This window comes from Microchirus variegatus (assembly GCF_963457635.1).
Source record: "Microchirus variegatus genome assembly, chromosome: 21".
Classification (NCBI taxonomy): Eukaryota; Metazoa; Chordata; class Actinopteri; order Pleuronectiformes; family Soleidae; genus Microchirus; species Microchirus variegatus.
The window spans coordinates 7,439,180-7,466,719 of record NC_139822.1 but is presented as its reverse complement, the minus strand read 5'-3'; the positions used below and the strand labels follow the sequence as shown (position 1 = coordinate 7,466,719).

Genomic DNA, 27,540 nt, shown 5'->3' with positions numbered 1-27,540 from the left:
ACGTTCCTATGCTTTTCAAGTTTCATGTTTGTGTGCTATGCTGCTAGCACGAACAGAGACGTAGCCTCCGAGCTAACAAACAGTAGTGGCAAGCTACGTTACTTTATGATGTAGCTGGTCGGCACTAAGGATACAAAGGCATAGTAAATGAGACTGTATTTGCTTTTAATGCATCGTTGGACTATTGTCTTCTTATAATGTGTAGCAGGAGAGAGGTTTCCTCTCCTTATTATTATATACATATATATATATATATGTATGTATATATATATACATACATATATACATATATATATACATATATACATATATATATACATATATACATATATATACATATATACATATATATATATATATATATATACATACATATATATATATACATACATATATATATATATATATATATATATATATATATACATATGTGTGTGTGTATATATAAATGACAGAAACATGAAAATATTCAAATTTTTCAGCTTCTTAAATGTGAATATTTTCTAGTTTCTGTCATTTTTCAGCTTCTTAAATGTGAATATTTTCTAGTTTATGTCATTATATATATATATATATATATATATATAAAAGACTATATCATAATATATATGTATTATATATTACATCCATATGGTTAACAAGACGGCGGTGCAGTCGCGAGTCTATCCTCTAGATGTCACTCTAAATGACAAACTTCACAATGAATGCAATGAGTGCAATGAACGACTGGGAGTTTCCGCTTTCGCTGTGCGCGTTCACGAGACAGGGGTGCGATTCTCAACAGTCACGCGTAACGCGGCACAACACCTGTTCCTGCATTGTTGTTGGTTTTGGACTGTACCAACAGCGACCGAGCGAGGGGGGGGGAGTTGTATTGATTGGTTCAGCGGTTGGACAGCTCCTGTGTCTGTGTGTCTCTGACCATGCACCTGGAGCTCGAGGCTCGGCCCGCTGATCACAGACTGGTTCCGGTTCTGCTTCTGGAAGCTGTCGGTCACAGTCCGCTGGAGGGTCGCTGGACGGGTTCGTAACAGAGGGGGAGACGAGCGGACAAGCGAGGAGACGAGAGGAGAGGAGACAATACGCGCGGGTCAGCCATTACTCTGTCCGCTTTCCTCCGCTAAGAAAGGAAGCGGCGTCTTCACAACAACAACAACGAGGGGAAGAGGAAAAGACCCGCAGCAGACTCTGTCCGCCCCGGACTCACTGACGACGAACCGCCGCCAACATGTCTGCCGTGACCGCGCTGCTGATGCTGATGCTGCTGCTGCTGTGTAGCATCTTTAGCAGCTGCAGCGCTGCATCCTCAGGATCCCGTAAGTGGCTGATGAACACACACACGCACACACACACACACACACACACACACACACACACACACACACACACACACACACACACACACACACACACACACACACACACACACACACACACACACACACACACACACACACACACACCCCACACAATGGATTTCCTATTCCGAACCCTAGAACCAGGTCTCATTTTTTGTTTTGTTTTCTGTTCGTTATTCATGTGTGCAGCGTCCCTGAAACCCTGACTCAGCTCTCAGGTGGTCAGATGGTCCAGAAGAAATTGAAGTTTCTAGCTTGGTATCTTCAGTGTTTCCCCATCATTTTATACCCAGTTTACAATATAAATATATAACAATAATATATACAATCATACTCCCTTTCACGCTATTATGGATGCAACAACATGATAGTGAATATTTGAGACAATGATATGCAGTGTATGCGAGTATACTACTATGTGTGAGAGAGTTTGATTGAAAGGGAAGTCAACTTGAATTTCCAGTTTCTAATTGGCTTATCAGGATGTCTATAGTACTGCTTGTGAGAGAGTATGATAGTAAATGTACATGACTAATGTAGTCTTTGTGAGAGAGTATGATAGTAAATGTATATGACTATAGTAGTGTTTGTGAACAGCACCTATTAACCACTTCTTCCCTGACCCTCTTTTTGGAGTCCCTGCTCGAAAATGACATGCCCAAACTAAATAGAGTAAACCTCTGCAGTGACAAGCTCTATGTGGATTATCTTGGTATCAAGGTGTAAGTTTCACTGTAGATGCCACTGTGTCAGCGTAAATGAACATGGAACACAGCATAACTGAAGGATTTTTTTCTCTCGCCTGAAAAAAGATTGCATTTTAAAGCAAATATCACCTTTAAAATATGCAGTAGGAGCTTAAAAACACATGGAGGTCATGTAACAACATGTGGACATGAGCTGTGCAAAGTCTGATGCTGTTGAAATAAAGCAGAGTGAAATTGCAGAGGTTTTAGTAAAGAGATGTCTGGGCGTACTCACTTTTGGCACAGTTTGGCGCCATCTGTGCCATTTGAGATTTCTTAGGTATCAAATTATGAAAAACCCATTTCATTTTATTTATATGTCACTACAGATCTAAAAAGAACTCTAAAAAGTATGATAACTCGCTGTAAATCGATGCTCCCTGTGCAGAGCGTAATAACAACTCTGTGGCTCTGCAGTGTCTTCAGTTACGCAGCGCCATAGCTCTGGCTTACCTTGGTCAATTAGGATCATTGACAGCTCGTTTTAAACCTTTAAACCGGTAGAATCAGCATCCAAATGCGTGTGAATCACTTCATATGCGAGTCAAAAGGACATAAATGCATATGACGCATTTGGGCGGACATTTGCCCTTCTCTAATCAGAAAGATCTATTGTCGTTTTGTAATGATCAATCAGACCGAGATTTGTTCCCAAAGCATGCTGGAAAGTGTAGTTATTCATTAGAAGTGGTTTTGTTCCGGTGGAAATAACTTGTTTTGATTTGGGCTGGATCCGTGAATCTTGGTCGTAGAGTGATACAAATGGTACCGCTGGAATCTGTAGGTTCTGTCCAGTCGACAGCGGAGAGTTTGTTTTCATCATCACGCTGATACTCCGGTGCGGTGTGCGCTGTGACGGTTTTTCCCTGCTCCTGCTGTTTGATCCATCAGTGTTTTAACTGTGTTATGTGAACATAAGAATGGTTTATATGAGCGTTTAGCAGAGTTTCTGACCTTTCTGTGGGTATGCAGCATGTCTGTGTTTGTTATAGTTAGATATGGTTTTATGACGCTTTTGTCGCTGCGTCTGACGCTGCCCCAGATCCCGGGGGCAACCGTGAAGAAGAGGTTACTGCTGGAAAGTCTCTTTGCGCACAAATACCATGTAGAGTGTTGTCACTGACTGGTATTCCCAGCTTGCGTCACTCCCAGTTCTGACTTTCCCAATAGTATCCAACTGCAGCCTCGGAGAACAACACCCTGGCATGGCAGAAGTTACCTCAGAATGTAACTTTTTTTTAAAGTTTATTTGGAGAATTGAACTTTCAACAGTTTTACCGTTCATACTTTTATTGGAAAATTAGTAACCATTTTTAAGATGTTGAAGGTTCTGTATAGCTTAAAATTGTAATAAAATATTATTTATTTTAATAAACCGCTCTTAAAGGTCGCAGGCCGGGCGTCATGAGTATTTGGCTTATATTTACGATTGTATATGAATTGGTTGGTGTTTTGCTTCAAACAGCAAATGTTCCTTTTCTTTTTGTTTCTTCTTATTTGAGTTTTCTGGTGGAATTCTCTGTTTTGGTGTGTAAACACAAAAAAAGCTGGATGCTTCTCGACTTTCCAGTTCCAATGTAAATTGAACTCGGTATTAAACATATAATATTTGAGATAATCCATACATCAATCCATACACAACTCTCTCATCTCCCGTCTGAACCTCTCATCCCTCTTTTCTCTAGAATTGCCTTTCCAGTGATGTTGCTAGGTTTACAATTTAAAGTGTCCCGGGACCCAAGTTAACTGCTCAAAGGGAGAGAGAGAGCGAAGGGAGTGTCGAGGGGAGTTCATAATCAGCCAAGTTTCGCTTTCCAGCATTTAATAGGTGCTGTTCCACCGTGTGCTCACATCTTGTTGGAATCTTGTGGTGTTCCAAACTGATCTTGGACAGACTCTAAGCGGGTATAGACAGATTTCTATCCGGATCAGATTGATCCAATCTGATTTAGCTTTGAAAAACTGGCTGAAAAGTAAGATGGATTACGCGATCATGGATAGCAAAAAAGGATCACCAAATCCGGATCACTTTTATCCAGATTAAACCGGACCCAGCTGTTACACTAATTTTGGCCTCACAAATAAAAGTGGTAAGTAGAACCATATAAGGTTCTTCAGCTTGTCCTTATAGGAGAACCCTTTTTGGCTCCAGGGTAGAACCTTTTTAAACCCTTTATTCAGGAAAGGGGTTTTAAAGGGTTCTCTGGATCAAAATCCAGATCTTACTGGAACCATTAGTGTTACCAAGAACCCTTGATAAAAACCTTTCTCAGGAAAGGGTTTTTCAGAAGCAAATGGTTCCAGGTAGAACCTCAGCCCTTGTAGAAGGACCATTTTAGAACACTTATTTCTAAGAGTGTACCTGCTCATAAATAATAATCACCAGTCACCACTCAAACTATGTCATTAAACACTTGAAGCTGAGTTTTCATAAATGATTTAAAAGCACTGGGGAACTAACTACAATGACTTCCCAATTGTTTTATAGGATTGTGCTAATGTGTAGTGATATCTTTGTACGCTGGGTCCTTTTTTGTTTTCTCAAACTCTCAAAGTATTCATCTCACAGTGTAAATCAATGATATTACTGTATCTGTTTTTTTATCTGAAAAAATATTGATATACTGTATATCAAGTATCGCCATTCAGCTAAATATATGGAGATATGACTTTTAGTCCATATCAACCCTACTATGCATGTCCTATTCTAAAAACATATCTACGTATATGTGTCATACTCGTATGGGGGGTATTCTAAAAACATAACTATGGGAGGTCTTCTAAAAGCATATCTATGTATGGGTGGTATTCGAAAAACATATCTATGTATGAGTCATATTCTAAAAACATATTTATCTATGGGTAGTATTCTAACAACATAACTATGAGTTGTATTCATATTTTAAATGATCCATAGTTAGGGTTCAGGTTGGTGCATTCATGTTCTCGCTTGGTAAGTGTTTTCAGCACGAACCAGTTTATTACCCAGCACTAGTTCTGTACCTACACATTGTTTTGGTAATAATTATAATAATTATAAATAATTAATTTCATCTTTTGTTGTTTGTTGCTTGAGCTCGTTGGACAGGCCTAATGTTTGTCATTTTTGTTATGTGAATGAATAATAATGCTTAAGATAATATTTGTTGTGTACCACTGTATAATCACCAGATGATTGACGGCATTGATCAGCAAAATGATCGCTGCCTCTCTGTATGGCTAAACTGATGGCAGCAGAAATCATTTTTAGGAATCAAAACTGAACAATGCTGTTTTATGCCTGTGTTCTTCCCCTGGATGTCTATTATTTGGCACTGATTTGTGTTCATTAGATGTCTAACATCAGTGTGTCTGGGGATGGCAGCTGTTCTCTCAGTGCCTCAGCAGAAGCTGCTGCTGACAGGACATCTGCTCTTGAGCAGAGACATGGCTAAAGAGCGGTCATAGTCGGGGGTCGCCTGAACAGGCGGATGCTTGGATCTTGCCCACATCCTTGACATAATATGGATTCTCCAATTAATATCTATGCAACAATCTGCTCCATGCATCTCCTCCATGCTTTAGTTTGGTGTCATCCCCATGTCAGATCTTTTCTGGCTCTGTGTACTTCGTCCATTGTAAACCCCACCCACAATGCTCTTATTGGCTGGCTTGATTTTCAGATTGTGCAAATAGCCAATGAGCACAGCAGCAGGTCTGTTTGAATCAGTGAACATGCTTGTGATGTGGGTGGGGCTTTATATTTGAACACACACTGAATGTCAATGGCCCTTTCTCAATACCCAAGTATGCATACTTGGGAAGTACATATTTGAGAAGTACGACTGGAGTACATACTCAGCAAGTATGGGAGTCCATGAGTATGATCTCACCAATTGGAACAGCAGTGTACTTCCTTGTTTTACTGTTTGAATGGCAGGTGGCACCAAGTGCTTAAGCCTCATTACCACCTCCTACAGTGTCGATAAATTACCATATTAAATACTTTTAATAAATGCATATATATTGTTATTATTTTCACATTTTAAATATTTTACCTAATTTATTAATTATTTTTTTATTATTTATTTATTATTTTATTGCCATCCTTAACTCAAAGTAAGGCAGGCAGTGGATGGAGTTCTGCCTCGTTATGGTGAACAATCATCATTAATAACAAGGTTTTATTCTTCTTCAGAAGACCAGTGTTGTGCTTTAATTTCTGTTTATTGCTATTATCAATAATAATCATCATCATAATATCAATCAAATTCTACAAAAATACTACATTTCATTTATATAGTATTTATCTAGATTCATCAGATTATCCTTGACAATGTTTTAAAGGTTGTTTTCCAGCTTCTCTGTTGAACACATGATCTTTTTCTTGTTCCTTTAAACTGCTTAATGCACGCTTGGCTTGTTGTTTTGTAATGTATATGAGGCAGCTCATTACCATGTCCTGCACCTGTCACGCACGCACACACACACACACACCCCCACACAGGTTTGTGCTGCTATTCTTCTTTTCATTTGGACAGCCTGAACAAAGTGTTATCCATATCCTTACACACAACCAGTTAACCCTAACTTTAACCTAACCACGATTCAAATCTTAGCCTTAAACTTAACGAGTTGCTTGGAAAATGAGGCTCTGCCTTAATAGGACCATGTTCATGCCAGAAAAGGTCCTATAGAGGGAACAAATACATGTGCACACACACACACACACACACAGCTGTGAAACCTCCCCCATGTGATAAATGGGTATTGAACAGCACACACACACACATACGCGGGCGCACGCACGCACGCACACACACACACACACACACACACATAGACAAACCCTTGCAAAATGCTGATTAGCCTCTGCGAAAACATCTCACAGCATCTGTGCTGTTTTTGTGAACTCAAGTTCATTATTTAGGGCTGATTTTAAAGATAATTTTTAACATACTGTATTATGTGCCCAGTCATGGAAAAAAACAGATTCTGAATGTGTGATTTCTAAGTTTTCAACATTGCATACTAGGGATGCGGCCGATCCGATCCAGTATCTGTATCAGGTTCCAGAAAGTGTGTGTATGTTTATTTCTTTTCTTAACACTCCTGATAATCTGATCTCTGTGTGTGTTTTTCAGGGAAATGTGAGGATAGCTTGGCCACTCCTCTTCCATACAGCTCCTTCAGCAGTTCATCAGTGTATGCCCGAGCATACGGGGCCGGTTATGCCAAACTCAGTCGAATACAAGGTAGGACTTTGCAACTCCAAGTATTCTGTGCTTACTGTTACTGTGAATAGATTTTAGCTTTTCATTTGTTTGACATTCTGATCATAGACTACTGGTCATTTTTGTTTTAGCGTTGATAGAAATGTAAGCAGTTCACGTCCAGTGGACAATTTTGAAAGATTTAATGTTTACGTCACCAATAACTGCAACGTCATCCTGTTCATGAAGCCGATAACATTTATGTATGGTGTTTACGTTTTTAAAAATTACAAAAAACTACAGCAGCATAGAACTGTCACATGATAATAAGAAACAACCTCATTATAACGAGGAATGGCTAAGATATTTTGTCTCACCTGTGGCAGTTTTATGCCAAAATAAAATAACATAAGAAGTAACAATTGCTTGATGTTTGGATTGCCTTTGCCTCTCCTCATGCTGAAACATAATACAGAGGCCAATACGGCTACATTAGTCATACCAAGCTATACTGTATCAGGGCTACTGCCTTTCAGCCAGACTATCCGGGGTATGAGATGAAGTCTCCATGGCCCAGTCTGAGGTTAGATTTGTCTTGTTTCACATTCCTATTTTTAACTTGTATAGTCACTTACAATACAAGTCAATTTTTGGCATAATCATCCAGCCCTAGGGGCGCGCGTGACCCCGGGGAACATGCCGTTTTTGCAAAACTAGAATAAAGTGTAATTGCACATACACATCCACAAATTGATACACTTTAAATCTGTTCTGTTACAGACTAAAAAACAATGTTAATGAAGTGATTCTTTTGTTGTAAGACGATGTATATTTTTTGTTTTCTTTAATGTTAATAAGCATACAATGTTATGCAGAGGTGTACTTATAACAATTTTATAGACAAATTATACTTATTATAGCCACAGGGGAGAGTGGGGGGCGTGAACTTTTTTCTTCATCCTAAGGGGGGCATAAGAGTAAATAATTGAGACCCACTGTTGTCTTCAGAAGAGTGGGTTTAGTTCTGCTTTATCGATGATTTGAAGTGAAGAAGAGTTTGTTTGGGATGAGCTGGACATGAGTAAAGGAAAGAAATCTTTCATGGTGTCTTCAGGAGCTTATCTGCAGTTTATTTCCGTTAAGTTGAAAACACTTCACCTTTCATTCAACAGGTCTTCAGTTTGAAGAAGCCTGAATATATTATTATTACAATAAAAATATATTAAAACCACGGTACTCATATCAGTGTGATGACTGCATCACACTAATTGTGGATCATTTAGTTCCACTTGATCCATGTCCGTGTTTGCTCATTTTCCTTCTCTGTTACTCCCATTTTCCCCCTAGGATCTGGTGGCTGGTCACCCTCGGACACAGACCGCCATCAGTGGTTACAGGTGGACTTGGGTTCTAGGAAGCAGGTGGTTGCCATAGCAACTCAGGGTCGCTACAGTAGCTCTGACTGGACCAGCAAATATCAGCTACTGTACAGTGACAATAAGAAAAACTGGAGGCCCTATCTACAGGATGGAAACATCTGGGTAAGACATCGCTCTCACAAAAACAACTTCAACCATACTATAGTTATTAAATTCTGTCATTTCTATAAATGATTCGGATGCACCAAAAATCAAGAAATAACTTGTTTAGATAAACAGCAAAGGTAAGACAACATTTATGATTGTATCTCCTGAAAGTCAGTTAGGGTTAGGGTTAGATCCGTGAATCTTGGTCGTAGAGTGATTAAAAAAAAATGGGACCGCTGAAATCTGTGGATTCTCCGTTGTCCAGCCGACACTTTTTTGTTGTTGTTTACATAATCACGCTGACGCTCCGGTGACGCTTTTCAATATGTGCACTGTAGCGGCTTTTTTCACTGGTTTGATCCATCGGTGTTTTAATTGGACACTCATTAGACACTTTAACTCGACACTACTATATTATTAACCCGTCCACTGCTGTTCAGTTTTCTGAAAAAATTTAACAGTTATTTTGTTGAATTTATTAATAATTAATTAAAACACTTAGTGGCAGGTGCGAGTGCGTATACTTTGGGTATATTGGAAAGTTGAGGATTGGACAAGTTCGCGGATATACCCCTTGCTGTCGGCCCCCGACAGCGTAGGCTAGTTCTGTATGACAGTTACAGTTAGCTAGTTTATGTGGTGAACTTGACTCTGGATCCTTGGTGGATCCTTAGGCAGGCTCTGGTGTCACTGCCTCTGATGGGAGGATAAAAAGTTGCTTTGGAGACCAGCAAAGCGGGTTCTCTTGTAGCTGGGAGCTTGTTTAGCTCTGTACTGAAGGGCTTTGTGTTGGAGAGCTGATGTCTGGCCATTGGTGTCCTTCCTCCACCCAGAGGGCCTGGGCAAAGAAGAGGGTCAGCGTTCCCCCTCACGGGAGGGCCAGAGGAGAAGAAAAGAGGGAGAGGTGGAAGGGAATCTGGATTTTATATTGTTGATGACATGTGGGGCCACCTCTACACTGATGTCTGGAAGAGTTTTGAGTTTTATGGCCCTCTTGGTCTTTGAACAAAGGGCCATATGTCTCCAAGCAAGATGCATGATGCCTCCATCCGGAAAGAGCTGATTCCCAACCTTTGATAAAAAATGTACTTGTATGATGCAGAATGTTAATTTTTCTGTGTTGTAGACATTTGAAGGAAACGTGAACAGTGAGAGCGTGGTTCGCAATGAGCTGCAGCACAACATCCTGGCTCGCTACATCCGCCTCGTCCCGCTGGACTGGAGCAGAGAAGGACGTATTGGAGTGCGCCTGGAGCTCTATGGCTGCTCATATTGTGAGTACAAGAGGAATTGTTGATTGATTTTGATATTTGATCAATTGGTTTGAGTGTTTTTCAAAAATAAAGCTTCTTAAATGTGAATATTTCTTTTAGAAATGTTGGTTAGTGGACAAGGCAAGACATTTTATAACCTCAATATTTCCAACACCTTACTGTATATCACTACATTGTATTGAGTCATAGATGTGTTTTCTTGGCTGAAGACATAATTCTCTTGTCTTATGTCTCTCAGGGGCAGACGTGATTAGTTTTGACGGCCAAGGCGTCATCTCCTACCGCTTCAGGAGCAAGAAGATAAAGATTATGAAGGACGTCATCTCCCTCAAGTTCAGAAGCACAGTCAGAGATGGGGTCCTGCTACATGGAGAAGGACAACAGGGAGACTACATTTCCCTGGAGCTCCGCAGAGCAAGTCTGCAGCTCAGCATCAATTTAGGTAGCTCTCTGTAAAATATGTAGGAAAAGGCTCATGTCTGATGTTGAAGGACTGGAGAGATGATGATGATAAACACAACCTGTTCTTATCTCCAGGCAGTGACCAGTACGGGTCCATTCAGGGCCACACCTCTGTGATCAGTGGAAGCTTACTGGACGATGAGCACTGGCACTCAGTGGTCATAGAGCGCTACCGCAGGAATGTCAACTTTACTCTGGACCACCACACTCAGCACTTCAGGACCAACGGAGAGTTTGACCACCTGGACCTGGACTATGAGGTAAAAGCCTTAACCAATAAACTAAGTACCAATTACTTTCACGACTTTTACCTCACCGGAGCGTCTGCGTGATTATGTAAACAAATACAAATGTATCGGCTGGACAGCGGAGAATCCACAGATTCCAACGGTACCTTTTTTATCACTCTATGGCCAAGATTCACGGATCCAGCCCCAAAATTAGAGCAAAACAACAACTGACTTTCAAGAATACAAAACCAGTTCTAATGAAGAACTACACTTTCCAGCATGCTTTGGGGACAAATCCCAGTCTGAATGATTATTACAGAGCGACATTAGATTATGACATTATGTCCTTTTGACTCGCTAATGAAGTGATTCACACGCATTTGGAGACCGGAGCCTGATTCTACCGGTTTAGAACGGTTTATAACGAGCTGTCAATCACCAAAATTGACCAAGGTAAACCAGAGCTATGACGCTGCGTAAACTGAAGATGCTGCAGAGTCACAGAGTTGTTATTACGCTCCGCACAGGGAGCATCGATTTACAGACAGTTTATGTACTTTTTTTTAAAACAATACTAATCACTTCAGCAGCATCAGACTTTGCACAGCTCATATCCACATGTTGTTACATGACCTTCATGCATTTTAAAGTCCTACTGCATATTTTAAAGGTGATATTTACTATAAAATGCAATATTTTTTTAGGCGAGAGAAAAAAATCCTTCATTTATGATGTGTTCCATGTGCGTTTGCTCTGACACAGTGAAACTTACACCTCTGGTGGAATATCTTGTTATCTGTGTCAATCTTGTTATCTTTACTTTGATACCAAGGTAATCAGTCACATTCACAAACAAACATCTCCTGTTGCTGCCATCCAATCTTTTGCAAAAATTAGGAAACATGAAGCCTGTCACTCTGTTGCTATTTCGATTTTTGTGTCTTTCCTTGGTTTCCAGTGAAGTATGTTGTATTTGTATTAATGAATGCCAGTAGAATGCCAGTAGAAGTAAATACGTGTCTTTTCCCGGTCACTCGTCATGGAAAGGCGTTGTGCGTTAACATTGACGCCGTTGACGCGTTAACGTTTGACAGCACTAAATTTTTGATTTCTGATTTCCCTTGTTTTCTATCAGCTGATTTCACCCTGTGTTAAGTATAGAAAAAAGCCAAGTCGTCTGTGCTCCTACTGCATTTCCTTTTAAATGCTGGTGGCTGTTTGCCAAACCAGCATCAGGGATTCAGACTGTCTCCAGACCCTTCCTTCCACACTAAGCTAGCTATCATATGTGGAAACTACAGTATGTACAGTACATCCTCTCCTGTGTATACTTTCATCACCATCTGTAAGAGCTGATAAGATAAGATAAGATAATTGATGTTGATTGGTTTCCTATTTAGTCTAGGAACCTTTGCTGGGTCACCAGTTGTTGACCGCCACACCGCACTGTATGATATCCCCTGTTAAGGTCGTGCCGATGTGTATTTGTGAGAATGTAAGTGAATATACAAGTGTGAGTGTAAAATAAATTGATATTGTGCATCGCAAAGGAAAACAAGTCTGCCATCTCTGGTTGCCTTGTTTATTTCTGCAGATCATTTTCTTTTGCAGCTTGTTTCTCACATTGTATTTGTTTGTGTTTTTGAATCTGCAGCATTTGTGAATATGCAGCTTGTTTCTCCTCCTGCGAGTGTTTTGGGTCAGGCACCATAATAAGGCACCATAATTGCTATCAATAGTACTAAAAGGAAGATATACTGATTGCTCACCCCTATCAGACATTATGTGCTTAGTATTATAATGCAGTATTATTATTCAAGAACATTATCTTCACCATGAAGTACAATTAACAGTAACATATTTCAGTAAGCCCTTGGTCAGATGTGCTGTACTACAACTAGATGGTCATTTTAATTTTGAAAGAGTTATTCTTCCACGCTAACTGGTGTTTGGGTTGGACAGATGTATTTATTTGCCACTGTGCTGTGTTTTCAGATCACCTTTGGAGGAGTGGCAGTATCAGCAAAGCCAAGCTCAGGGGGCAGAGAGAACTTTGTGGGCTGCATGGAGGGAATCACCTACAATGGAGACAACATCACCAACTTGGTTCGCAGGAAGAAGGTGGACACGTCCAGCTTTGTAAGACAATTCAATCTGTGTCAGATTGTGTTCAGTCTGTGTGCGTGCATAGGTCAATAACTCAGTCTGAGTAGGTTACTCCTGAGTTTCTCCAGGTACAGTCGTGTGCATCCACAGCAGCTGTGCTTTTGAGATTTGTTGAAATCAGCACTGACGCAGCATCGGCTTTTGCCATCGTGACTGCAGAACCTGAGATTGTGAAATAGCTATTTAATTACTTTTTTCCTTCTCTGCTTATAAGTGATAGTTCTTTTTTTTTTTTTAGGTGTGGTCGTGTGAGATACAAACTTTATTTATAAAGCATTTATCATATGAGGCAATGTAACTCATCATCAGCATAAAGAAATTTTAATTTTTTAATTTATGTCTCTATGTGTCTGTATGTTTGTGTGTGTTTGTGTCTGTATATGTGACAGTGTCTGTATGTTGGCCCTGTGATGGACTGGGTGTACCCCGCCTTTCATGCTGTCAGATATATCCTCCTCAACACTCATTTGAAGGATAAAAGTGGTAGACAAAGAGTGAGAGAGTGAGGTCTGCTCCATAAAGGAAAAACTAACTTGAGTATCATTCACACACGCTTCTCTCTTTCTCTTTGTCTCTCCCACTGTAGCGTAACCTGACCTTCTCCTGCACCGACTCCAACTCCTTCCCCGTCTTCTTCAACTCCTCGTCCTTCCTGCAGCTTCCTGGTCAGAGCAACAGTGACACTCTGTCGGTCAGTCTGTCTTTCAGGACGTGGAACCCAAACGGCCTGCTGATGTTCACGTCACTGGCTGATGGCTGGGTGGAGGTGGGGCTAACGGAGAGCAAGGTCACCGTCTACATCAACGTGACACAAAAGAAGAACACACGCATCGGTATCTCATCAGGTGAGCTCTACTCTCTGCTGCTGATTCTGTTTTGTTTTTTTTCTCTCACCTGCTTCAGTTGTTGTCGTCTGGTGTATCATTACTGACGATTGTTGTTACTGTGTCAGGTTCAAGTCTGAATGATGGCCAGTGGCACAGTGTCCATCTGAATGCACTGGAGAACTATGCAATGCTGACGGTCGATGGAGACGAAGCATCTACGGTCAGAACAGCTATTCCCATCCAAATCCAGACTGGAGGATCCTACTACTTTGGAGGTGACCAAGAACATTGACCAACACTTTGTCTATCTCAGTACAGGAGCAGTGAACCAAAACATTATTGTTGACATGTTAGGAGACAGAAAAACAAGGGGTAAAGGGAAAGTTCAGGATTCTGTAGTGGGGATATATGCTATACTATATATAGTATACTACGTACTATACTAGGTACTGACACATGGCTGCCAAAGGGGACACAAGGAATAGACATACAGAAGTGTTGTTTGACACTATTATATCTGCTATCGTTGACACAGTCATATTTTTTCATGCAGTGTGGTTGGGTCACCTCCTCCAGATAGATGGTAGATGTTTCATCTTCAACTGATGAATTAATTCATTATCAAAACAAAACATATCACAATCATTGATAAACAAGCTAATCAGGAGGATGAAATGTAAACTGGCAACTGAAAGAGCCAACTGGAAAACACAGCTTTTTTCAGGTGACAGTATAAAGTGACACAGTGTAAATCACGGTAAAGTTGTATATTTTAAGAATGTTGGCCTCTTTCTCTTGCTCTTACACTGACTTTTCGGAACTTTTCGGAAACTGAAGTTTGTGTCACATTGTAAAAATCTCCCTCTCCTCCACCAAGTCCATAGAGAAAATCAGGCATTTTACATCAGAGCACAGAGGAGTTGTTGATCCACAGTTGCCTCCATCAATAAGTTCAAGAAAACAAGAATTGTTATTTTGTAACTTCAAAACTTAATACGTAACTTCAGTACCAGGTACTATTTTTAGTACCTGCTCTGGCGAGGTTCCAAGCAGGCAGAGTAGACACTATGCAGACTGCTGGCGACTGATTGTCCAGAGCGCCATAAGAGGAAGAGACAGAGACTGAGTCTGTGCTCTGGAGACTTCCAACACAAGGATCAAGCCGAAACAGTGCCCGAACTGTAAATCCGTTAAAAAAGACTTAACAATCTTAAAAATGTGGGTTAATCTCCAACAATTACCAGAAAAAGGTCTAAAATCTCAATATTTAACGGAGAAGTCTGCTCCACGACCGGCATCTCAAGCAGCCGTGCAGTGATGACTCCATCGACGTTGAGTAGATACTTTTTTGTAGTGGAGATGCAACCAAACCCGTGCCGCGTCGTGCCGCGGCGAGCCGAGTAGAGTCGTTGGACAATACGCCAAAAGTTATCGAACAAGGCAGCGGTAGGCCAGCAACTCGGTGTCCTACTCAAACTAAGAATGCTTATTTTCTCTTTGGACGTTGGTGCAGGAGAGTGGGTGGTTAACAAAGAGGCTGTCTAAACAAAACTAGATGTTTTAGAAAGACTTTAGAAGGTGTAGGATTTACTAGTTGAGTCCATTATTAAGCGGCTAAACTTTTGGTGTGATAGTTAAATCATATATTTAACTTAAACCTGGTGACTTTTTACCTCCTCTGTTTGTGTCCAGGCCATTTCACGCACACAAACTCCAGGTCACCTCAGCGCTCCTTCCAGGGCTGCATGCAGATGATCCACATAGACGACCATCTGGTTGACCTCAGAGCTGTGGAGCAGGGACACATTGGAACCTTTGAAAATGTCAGCCTGGATATGTGTGCCATTATAGACAGGTATACAGCGCCGCTGTTGCAGTTTTCACTGGCGCACTATTTGAATTCTAAGCTTCCTCTTGTTCGTTTGTGTTGTGACAGGTGTGTCCCTAACCACTGTGAGCATGGTGGTCACTGCACTCAGACATGGGACACATTCAGCTGCAACTGCAGTGGCACTGGATACACTGGAGCTACCTGCCACAACTGTGAGTACACACACACACACACACACACACACACACATACACACACTGAAGCAGGACGTGCCATTGCCTAATCCTAGGATAAATAGTTTTCACTATAACTCGAGTGTATTTACTTCTTTTCTTTTGGTCAAATATAAAGGAAAATTCTTTTTTCTTTAAAAAGGTATTTTTTGATTTGTAGTGTCTTTCTTGCAAAACACAGGCGAAAAATAAATAAATAAAAGAAAAAGAAATTAACTACATTTCAAAAAAACAAGAAAAAAGTAAAGTACAAAAACTTAAGTTAAAGGGACACTGTGTAGTATTTATGGGTTTATATAACCCAAAATCCACTCTTTTATACATATTATGTGCTCCTGCATTGTCTCGTCGCTGTATTATATTCTTTGTTTCATTTTCGTAGTGTTTCAAAAAGTCATGTAAAATAACATGGTCACGGGCCGCTACTGCATTGCCACGGCGCCATGTTTCTACGGGAGCCTGTATAGACAAACGCGAGAGAACAAATCAAGCGTCGCTTTACTTGTGTTAGAAGTCCCGCCTCCTCTCTCTCCGCTTCGTCTGCTACGGCCGCGGTAGCTCGCCCTCTCCCTCGCCTCACAAACCTCATCTGCTGACACGGAGAAAGACGACGAGGACGACATTTGACCAGCTGCGGATACCGTAGCGCTCAGGGAAGGGAGGGGGTGAGCAGAGGAGCAGTTCTTTGTTGTAAATTTCAGCCTCTCCTCTAGATGGCACTATAAACTACTTACTTCACCTTTAAAAGAATCAAGGATGAGGTCCCTCTGTGTAGGAGGTCAGAGTGTCAAAGATTCTCCCTGCTATTCTATCTACTTCTATAACAACACCGACTTCAACCAGTTCACTATGCATTGCACAAAAAGTAGCAAAAAAACTCAAGATATGAATCACACAATCGAAGATATCAAATCACTCAAGCAACAGAAACAGCAATTTAAAGTTACTATACTCTATAAGCAGCCTGTGCAGGGAGTTTTTTCAGATTTGACCTAATAATATGGAACTAAAAGAGTTGCACTTGATCCTGTCAACAACAACAACAACAACACACACACATACATACTGTTGAGCTGTGTGTTGTGTCTCCTCTATAGCCATGTATCAACAGTCGTGTGAGGAGTATAAGCACCAGGGAAGGAGCTCAGGGAGCTACTGGATTGACCCAGACGGCAGTGGACCTATTGCCCCCTTCAGAGTCAGCTGTGACATGACAGGTGAGATGTCACTACAGTTTCTGATTTGACACTTGTAGCATAATGAATAAATTATTATAAATAATTTGCCGGTGCTTTCTCTAGATTTTGCCACAAACATACAGCGTCAACATCCAAAAATCCACCTCTTTTCTTGGCTTTGTTCCTTACTTTTAAGATAAATGTTTCAACATGTCTGTTTGTAAATCAGTTGAGAACATAATTGTATTTGTGAGTGTAAAAGTAGCTATTGTAGTTAGCGTTCTGGGCATCACATGTTTGTTTCCATCACCATCTGGTTTCAAGACATTAGAGTGAACTGTGCTCTTTAAATCCCCAGAGATTGTGCATTATCTTTAGATATATCATTTATAACTATAAAAGCTGACATTATTTCAGACCTGCAGTATCCCAACAGCTTCTACTTTCTGATAAACTTCCCCTCATCCTACTCCAGAGATACTTAGAAAAAAGCAATACAAGCATGTGAAATTAACAAGATCTTAAGGCCCTGGTATACCTCCTCACGCTCTGATGTGCTCATCACATTTTGCGGACTGTGGTATACTCACGCGTCAGGGTCCTGTAGTATCTGACTTCACCATCGTGTGGCGGTACAAGTCGGTTGGGCAAAGGAGTCAGGGTGTCAGCCGTTCAGTTTGTGCATGTGCTGTCCACTCACACCTAAAGCACTCTTAACGCACAGTTCCAAAACATGAGTTTCCAAAATCTGGGCTGCACACATGTTGTTGATGCAAACATATTTCTTCAGTTTTAGGGCATACAGTCTGTGGCATACAGTGTCACAAATACAGTACGTCCTCTTCCTGTTTCAAAGTAAAAGCACTTCAGCATTTCAGATTCCTATGTTTTTTGTGCATGTGTACTGTGACAAACGTAACATTCATTACTTCAATACTGTTTAATTTTGATATCTTATGATATTATAGTCAATTACAGTGATTGTGCAGACAGATTTTTGATTGTCTTTTCCCCGGGTTCAAGCCTTTCTGCATGGAGTTTAGAGTTCAGATGAGGTAACTTGGTCACTCTAGATCAGGGGTCTCAAACTCAAGACATTTGGCCAGGCTTTTAGCTAGGATTTTTTAGAGGGTGTGTCCCCCCTATGCGCAGTTTTAATGCGCAGAGGATCGAATACAGTCACGCTGAAATACAGCGGATCCGAGTAGATCTTAGTAAAATGTGTTGACAGATTCTCAAGAGCGCACTTCTCATTGTTTTCACTCCTTTTTATGAAGGTTCCACCTGGAACCAAAAAGGGTTGTGATATAAATATATATAGATATAGTATATATATGACATGATGCTCTATTGTCCAAGTTACTCTGCTAACACACTGTAAAATAGTCTTTCCTGAAGAGACCGCTAATGATCATGTTTTCTGTTATTTCAGAGGAGAAGGTTTGGACCACAGTGAAGAACAACCTGTCTCCTCAGACTTCAGTCACCAGTGCAGACCAGGAAGGAAAGGCAGTGCTGAAGATCACCTACAATGTCACAGATGAACAGGTACACAATAACTACACACTTGTGTAAATATAAGTAAAAACCAAAGTTTGTCGACTTATCCATCCTTCCATCTCTCTGTCAGTGTGTACTGGGTTTGTGTTGTAGCTCAGTTTAACAGCCGGTACTCAAAATCATGAGCAGATTCCGAAAAATGAAATGGGTACTTTACTTCTCCTTTTACACTTGTACTACAATCCCCTCCTGATGACTGAGCACCCTTTCTATCCATTTGGTCAGTGGTTCCCCACTTCCAAACTTTCTGCAGGGCATCCCTTTGGGCAGATACAGCACTGTTCCTTTCAACTCAGTTTTATTTGTATAGTACTAAATCACACCATACATTCTATCAAGGCACTTTCCAAAGTAAGATCCCGTGTTTGTCCCTTTCCTGTGTGTCCAGGTGTTGTCAGTCACTGGTAATGCAGAGTACTGTGAACAGTATGTAGCCTATGCCTGCAGAATGTCCCGTCTGCTCAACTCTCCAGGTAAAGTGGTCCGTTATTAGCTGAGAGGTCACAGCTATCTGTCACTCACCATCCTACTTTATTCTACATTACATTCTGATGTGATACATTTGGACTCTTTTTCATTTTTTCTTTCACCAAGGAGGATATCTTTTCATCTGCATGGGTTCATCTGTAAGTTTGTCCTTCTGTTAGCTACTTCCTGTCTACAGTTTTACAGCACAATCAGATTTTTTTGAGATGGTTAGGTGATCACCCAAGAATGTTTCCTGGGGCTGTCAAAATGAACGAGTTAAGGCAGGATGATTAATTTGTGGAATTAACGCGTTAATTTTTTTAACGCATTAACGCACTTTCTCACTTTCATCGCGCTACGGGTAGACGTGCAGTTTATGAACAGGCAAGGCGGCGGCAAACTGCATGGGGCCGCGAGCCGATAGGGGGGCTCCCGACACTCTGAGCCTAAATTCCCCAGTGAGCAGCTGCATTACCGTCCCCCTTAAGCAAAAATGGTTGATTTGCAATGACAGCAGAAACCTCCCTAACGGGGCCCCACGTTACCTCACGTTAACCGGGACCGTACCTATGTTCCCCGGGTCCTATGTTCCCCGGGTCCTATGTTCCCCGCTTTGTATGTGACCGGGGAACATAGGACCCTTTCTCTAACCCTAATCCTAACCCTACCCTTTTTCAAAAAAAGGGTCATATGTTCCCCTGTCACATACAAAGTGGACCTTTTTTTGGGAAAAACGGGAAACATAGGACCCGGGGAACATAGGTACGACCCCACGTTAACCTGTGCGAAGTTGTAAATGAAGCTGAAGGAAAATTAAGAGAAGTTATCAATCAGGTCGTCAGAAGAGGATGAAAAAAAAGAAAGAAAGACACACAGTTGTAACATTTTTTACAAGTTATTTACAGTATTTTATTGTTCTTTACATTCATATTTTCACATACTTTATTTATCTCTCCGTTCCTACAACAATATAAAGAGAAAATTAGAATTTTTCTGGCATATTTACGAATGGTAATTAATCGTGATTAATCGTGGTATTAACTGTGGTATGTGCACCCAGGATCAGACACTCTACTTTCAGACTAAGTTTCACCACCATCTGGTCAGGATTATAGATTTTGTGACAATTTATAATGTGTATATCTCGACGACATCTTTACAGATCAGGATTCATGTTGTAATGATTATGTGGGATGGTAATAGCTATAAGCAGGTAAAGTTATACAGATCCAGAGAATATTTTGGATTCAGCAGATTATTCTTCTTCTCTCAGCTTATCCCTTTAGGGCTCGTCACAGCAGATCGCCTGCCTCCATCTTGTCTTCTCCCTTGTGTCCTTTTCTGTTACATCAACTGTCCTCATGTCTTTCCAAACCGTTCACCCTGAGCTGTCCATAGGTGTGAATGTGATTGTGAATGATCGTCTCTGTCAAAGTAGGCTTAATAGCTGTTTTAAAGTGATCTCATAAAGTTGATGATAAAGTGACCCCTGACTTCTGCACCCAGATGGTGTCCCATATTCTTGGTGGGTAGGAAGAGCCAATGAGAGGCATTCTTACTGGGGTGGGTCAGGACCAGGGATACAGAAGTGTGCCTGTGGTATTGAACACAATTGCACTGACCCCAAACACTACTGCAACTGTGACGCTGACCTGCGCTCCTGGTTAGTGCACCTGTGCTTTAAAAATGAAGTGCAACATACTGTGTTCTTATTTAATGCTGTGATCATAATGATAGGTTTACGTGTGTGTACATGTGTGCAGGAGGGAGGATACAGGCCTGCTGGTCTATAAAGACCATTTGCCAGTCAGTCAAGTTGTGGTCGGTGATACGAGCAGAGCTGGATCTGAGGCCAAACTTACTGTGGGGCCACTCAGATGCCAGGGGGACCGTGAGTGACACACACACACACACACACATTCTCACACAGTGTAGAGTATTTTTATTTACGTCCCTGGTATTTGTTTTCTGAAGGAAACTACTGGAATGCTGCATCCTTCAACAGTCCCACCTCCTACCTTCATTTCCCCTCCTTCAGAGGTGAAACGACCACTGACATCTCCTTCTACTTCAAGACTTCCTCCACTCAAGGAGTCTTCCTGGAGAACTTGGGCACCACCAACTTCCTCCACATTGAACTCAGAGGTGTGTCTGTGTTTTCTTTTCTTTTTGTGTCTTTTTCAATCAAATGCAGTATGCATGAGTATGTTATTGAAGCTGCAAATGTTGGTTTTACTGCCAACACTACATGGTTCAAATAAAATAAATGATATAAATCTATTGACACAATAAGAAGGCTTTTACCTCTTTATTATAGCTTGATTTATCCATATCTCTTGCAGAATAGACTTCAGATCCTGGCTGTCTATCACATTTTACAAACATGTTCTTTTTTGATTATTTTCTTTCTTTATTTTTATTTTTTTATCATTTTCAATTGTATAACTGACAGTGGCTCAGTAGTAGTGTTAGGGCGAGGGTTTGATTCATTCATTCATATTCTACTGCTTTATCTACCTACCCTCTACCACATGAGGGTCGCGGGATGCTGGTGTCAATCCCAGCTGACATAGTTTTTTGATGATGTATTACTTACAGCTCTATTATTGTACATTTACTTTTCTTAAACTGAATTACTTTGCTGCCACTTATTGTTGATATTGTTCTGTACTTTTCATTTATTTGTATAGGTGCAGGCTTCAAATAAGCCCTTTGTGTGTTTGTTTGTTTTGTTTTTTGCCTTTTCCTGCCCTTTAATCTACATGATTGAATGCATTTTCAATAATTGAGCTAGGGGTTTCTGATTAGAATTGTAGAAAAGTAACAGGGCTTTGTTGTTGTTTGTGTTTAGACTAAGGTTATGTTTGTTCTGGTGTATCCAGGAGCCTCCGTGGTCTTGTTCTCTTTCGATGTGGGAAGTGAGCGCGTGGAGCTCAGTGTGCGCTCATCTGTGCCGCTCAACGATGACCAATGGCATCGTGTGGAAGCTGAGAAAAATATCAAGGAGGCAGTTCTGCAGGTTAATGGACAGTATAGGGTGGTTAGAGCCACCCCTCCACAGGGACACACCAAACTGGAGTTCTACAGTGAGCTTTATGTTGGTAAGACACACACACACACACACACACACACACACACACACACACACACACACACAGCATTTAAAGTCATACATAATGATGCCATGTATAATGTATGCAGTTAGAGATGCAGTAACAGCATAATATACATTATAAACTCCATTTTGCTTTTAACATGCTTGCAGTAGTTCATCAGTGTGGTGAATATTTAATCATATCAAGGTCTTGTAGACAACATGCTGGATATTAAAAGCACTACAAAGCTCCTGTAGCTTTCATTGTTTCATGTTAGTCTATAATGATGATATCTATGTAAAGTGCACTTCATCAGCTAGATACAGTAGCTTAGCTTATGTAGAAGTCTGTGGTTGTTAACAATACCAGGGTTAGTGGGTGCAACAGATTGATTTGCATGTGGTTTCTGGGTCACAGTTTTGGTTTGGTTCGGTTTTTTAGCTAATCGAGAGAAGTTTTTGGTGAATGCTGAACCTGTGTACATGCTTATGTGGCCCTGGACAAGACCCTTAAAGGGCCCATATTAGCAAAATCAACTTTTTAATCATTTTAGTACTGATATTTGGGACTCAGTGGGCCATACCAGTCCCCAAAATGTGAAAAAACAAGACTCAGTCATGTTTTAGTGGTTCCACTTAGTGTAAGTATAGGCGATAAAACACCTTAAAGAATTCATATTCCGTGGCTTTTTCCACCACATGAGGGTCGCCAGGGTGCTGGTGCCAATCCCAGCTGACAGAAGGCGAAAGGTGGGGTTACACCCTGGACAGGTCCAATTAATGGATTATTATTTGCGTATTAGTCGACTAACTATTTGGATATCCGATGAGATGTTTTGAGTGGGCTTTTTTGTCTGTATGGTTTATTGAGACTCATTTATTCAGGTCATAGTCATCTTCACTGGTTAGTTGTTATCAAGTCCACAGTTGTTCCCCCCTTCAGCTGCTAGAATCATCACCAGAATCTCATCCATAGAACGCATCACATCATCCCTGGTCTCCAAAAACATCACTGGCACCTTGTCAAATTATAATGCAGCAAATTATTACCCATAATGAAAATAATAATAATAATAATACTAACAGTATTAATAATAATATTACTAGTAATATTAACACCAGTAGGAGTGGTAGTAGTAATAATAAACCAGCTGACTGAACTAATGCACTTCTTCATGTTTAATTATCCAGGTGCCTCGAGTGGTCAGAGGGCTTTCCTGGGCTGCATGCGGGCACTGAAGATAAATGGTGTAACCTTTGACCTGGAGGGGAGGGCCAAGGTGACTCCAGCTGTGGGTCCAGGCTGTCAGGGTCACTGCAACAGCTATGGGATGCACTGCAGGAATGGAGGGAAGTGTGTGGAGCAGTACAATGGATACTCGTGCGACTGCTCCCTCACTGCGTACGATGGACCCTACTGCACTGACGGTACGGCTTCAGGTCTGTGCAGTTCACACATTAATGTTCCGTCATTTCAATTGTTCCATGTGTTTGCGTGTTAGATGTGGGTGGCTATTTCGAGGCGGGGACTTCGGTGCGTTATGACTTCCTCTCAGAGGCGGGAGTTTATGCATCTCGGGAAGGCAAGAGTTTGTCAGGTGTCCCTGTGCCCAGCGAGGCTAACCTGACCGAGGAGGAGCTGGTGTTCAGCTTCAGCACCTCCAGCACTCCTAGCATCCTGGTCTACATCAGTTCTAGGACTGAAGACTACCTGGCAGTGGTGCTCAGACACAACGGTGGGCTCCTCCACATTTATCATATTTAATTTGATAAAAAAAAGTTCATTTTGGGAGCTGCTGTTACATTATCATTCTGTCAAAATGACTTTTCAGGCACTCTTCAGATCCGCTACAGCCTTGGAGGACTGACAGAACCTCACACCATTGACGTCGACCACCGCAACATGGCCAATGGACAGCCACACTCTGTCAACATAACAAGAAACCTGAGAGAGATTCGACTGCAGGTTAGTACGAGTCTGCCACTACAGCAGAACTTCATTAAATTAGACCAAGGGTGAATTCCAGTTCCTTGCTTAACCCTCAATCTCAAAAATGCCTTCCCGCTAGTGCAAGTGTCCCGAAAAATTAAGTTTAGGGGCAAGTTTAAGAGCTGTACCTTTCCTTCCAATCTGCTGTCTCTCCATGTCGTCACAAGGTCTTTCCCTTGTTGTCAGCTGCACTTTCACAGCAGTCACTGGTTGCCAAGTTTATCAGTAAAGCTTATAGGCCTTGATGGAACAATCCCTTGAATAATCAGCACAGCTTTTCGCTTGATCTTGATCTTGGTCTTAAGTGGAAAAGGGGTGAAAACATCATTGGGGGTCATCAGGTGGGACTAAAACGAAGACTTGTGTCTACGTCTGCCTTTAAATAAATAAGATTGTGTTCCAACTGCTTTTGCAAAACACCACTGATCTTATTGCTGTGTAAATACTGATACATCCCGGAGCCTTTCAGATTCTTCATAGCGTCGGCACCTGTAGTGACAGTAAATGGAATTTATTATTATTTCGGAAATGCAAACACTGTTGCATCACATTGTTCTATTGTGATATTTACAGTGTTAAAATATCAGTAAAAGCTTAAGCTTAACTCTAAACGAGTTAAATGTAAACGCTAATCCTGATTCTATACCGTTCTAATCAGAACTGGGGTTAATTTGACACTTTTGATGTGAAAAAAATGTCCGTGTAGAAGAAGACAGTAAGTCACATCTCTCAAAAACTCGCATTCTGGACACACTGGAAGTTGCACCCATAAATCACGCCAGGCATTATATGAGACAGGAAAAAGGTGGATAAATCATTTTTTTTGTTGGTGGCTATGATGGAAGATTGAAGTTTTCACTATTGGTTTGCACTGTCTATGTTCTCCAGCTGGACCACTACCCGGTGTACACCTACAGCCTGCCTGAGGCATCAGACACCCACTTCAACTTGGTCAAAAGTATCTTTCTTGGAAAGGTCTTTGGTAAGTTTGTAGATGAGCGTGTCTACCTTTTGGAGATGATAGTTTAAAGAACAAAATAAACTATAAAATGGCCCATGTTTTAGCACTTGCTACATCATAGTGTCATAAAGCTGCAAATCCAGTTACGAACGTTAAATCTGTGCTTGATAGAAAATAGTGTTTCCCAGGAATTGTTTTGACTGCTGTAGGCAGATTAATTGAGAAAATAATCGATTATGAAAATAATCTTTAGTTGCAGCCCAAGATTGAACTGTAGCTTTGCATACATGTATTTCTGCATCTGATTATCAGATCAGACAGATAATCTATTTGGATTAATGGGTCATGCGGTTAGAGTTGCATGCATTTACATCTAACAGTGCTGAGAACATTCTCTCATCCTCTGAAATTTGACTTACTGCTGGATTCAACGTGTTTCTTTTAGAAACTGGACAGATTGACTCCATTCTAATTGTGCGCTACAACACTCCGGGCTTCGTGGGCTGTCTGTCCAGAGTTCAGTTTAACAGCGTGGCACCTTTGAAAGCTGCACTGCGCTCTGGACTGGCAGCCCCTGTCAGCACCCATGGGATTCTGGTCCCATCCAATTGCGGAGCCTCACCTCTGACCATCTCCTCCATGGCCTCGGCCAGTGACCCCTGGCACGTAGAAGCAGGTAGACACATAGAGAGATTACAGATATGGACGTGACAAAAATGAATAGAATGGAGAGTTTCTGTCAGAATTTAAACATGGTTGTTTTTGTCCACAGCTGGAGCTGTTTTCCCCCTCAGTGACAACAAAGGCAGTGATGGTGGAGTGGATCGCAACTTTGCAATAATTGGAGGTAAATCCTTTGATAATTGTTTTTCATTCATATCACATAGATCTTCCCTCAAGATATGATCCAAACCATATCTTGAGGGAAGATCTATGTGTGTACTCCGCGGTGGCTCTGAGTACCGCTCTGCTCCGCTGTCATATGGGGTTCCACAGGGTTAAATTTTAGGGCCCCTGCTCTTCTCTCTGTAACTGCTTCACCCTGGGTTCCATCTTGAGAAAACGTGGCATCTCATTTCATTTTTTACGCTGACGACAGTCAGATTTATGTGCCACTGAAAAAGAAAAATGCCCGTCTGCAACCACTCCCATGTCTTGAAGGCATCAAAGCATGGATGTCACTGAACTTTTTAAAATTTTAACGAAAAGAAGACAGAAGTGGTGGTGTTCGGTCCGAGCGGCTCTAGTGATCCATGCCTTCATTACGTCTCGGCTGGATTACTGTAATGCTCTTTGTCTTGGAGTCAGCCGGTCCTCCCTCACACGTCTCCAGTTGGTACAAAACGCTGCTGCTCGCCTCTTACTGGAGCACATTACTTCCATTCTGGCCTCCCTTCACTGGCTGCCTGTGCATTTTAGAGTCCATTTTAAGATTATTTTATTTGTTTTTAAATCTTTAAATGGTCTTGCCCCGCCTTACCTTACCTTAGCTTCTCCATCCCTAAGCTCCTGCTCGGTGCCTCAGGTCAGCCCACCAGCTGCTCCTGGAGGTACCGAGGTCTAAGTGTGCAATCATCAGACATGAAAATTATCTCCTGAAAACAAGTCTTTCTATCGAGATAACAAAATTATTAATTTGTTATCACGAGAAAACAATATTTGTTAGTGACCTGTCCAGGGTGCGACCTCTGTGTTGGACTGTTGTTGACCTCTGTGATCCCCTGTGACCCTCATGTGGAGGATGAAGTTGAGTCAGTGTATAACTCCATAGTCCTGTGTTGTGTCTTTTGTGACTGTCCAGTTGCTTTTAGAGTAAATACAGTATGTTTTTTGCTGGTTTGACCTCTGCCACATCACATTCACTTCAGCTCATGCTCATTTTGCTTTATTCCAGGTATCATCTCCATAGTGATCTTCATCGTCCTATGCATCATGGTGTTTGTCATCCGCCACATGTTCCGTCACAAAGGCTCCTACCACACCAACGAAGCCAAGGGGGCGGAGTCTGCAGACTGTGCCGACGCCGCGATCATCGTCAACGATCCGGCCTTCACCGAAACCATTGAAGAGAGCAAGAAGGAGTGGTTCATCTGAAACGGTCACACCACCTTTAGGGCGTACTGTATGTAGTTTTTTGAAGCATAGGGAGTAGTAGCAAAATAAGGCGAGGTGACCCCCTCTTGTGGAAGCCTTGAGGAAGTGCCGAGCAGTTCATTTCAAAACTTTATGGACACAGGTGACTCTGTGAGAGTGTCAGAGGGCGGAGCGGGCCTGGCCGAGCCCACGTGGACGTGTTTTTAACTTGATTTACGATGGACATGGTGACGGGTTTGAGGGATGTACAGGACGACAGTGCCATGAAGTGAAAGACTGAATGTGTTCATTAGCTTTTATTTATTTATTTATTTATTTATTTATTTTTTAAGCATATATTCATTTGATTT

General features: G+C 41.4%; 1 protein-coding gene across 1 annotated transcript; it reads left to right on the top strand.

Annotated features, from left to right (window-relative positions):
* Window positions 1–1,176: 1,176 nt before the first annotated feature.
* cntnap2b (contactin associated protein 2b) lies at window positions 1,177–27,190 on the top strand (the record flags this gene model as incomplete). The annotated part of the gene is made up of 25 exons (XM_083907842.1): window positions 1,177–1,316; window positions 7,228–7,338; window positions 8,644–8,837; window positions 9,949–10,096; window positions 10,335–10,538; window positions 10,634–10,818; window positions 12,784–12,927; window positions 13,541–13,799; window positions 13,907–14,056; window positions 15,474–15,636; window positions 15,718–15,824; window positions 16,943–17,062; window positions 18,456–18,571; window positions 18,972–19,056; window positions 20,558–20,714; window positions 20,815–20,942; window positions 21,026–21,196; window positions 21,934–22,152; window positions 23,337–23,573; window positions 23,648–23,881; window positions 23,978–24,111; window positions 25,024–25,117; window positions 25,542–25,772; window positions 25,869–25,943; window positions 26,991–27,190. The coding sequence occupies exons 1-25, from the start codon at window positions 1,229–1,231 to the stop codon at window positions 27,188–27,190; spliced, it is 3,954 nt and encodes a 1,317-aa protein (XP_083763968.1). The 5' UTR covers window positions 1,177–1,228.
* Between the last annotated feature and the right edge of the window lie 350 nt (window positions 27,191–27,540).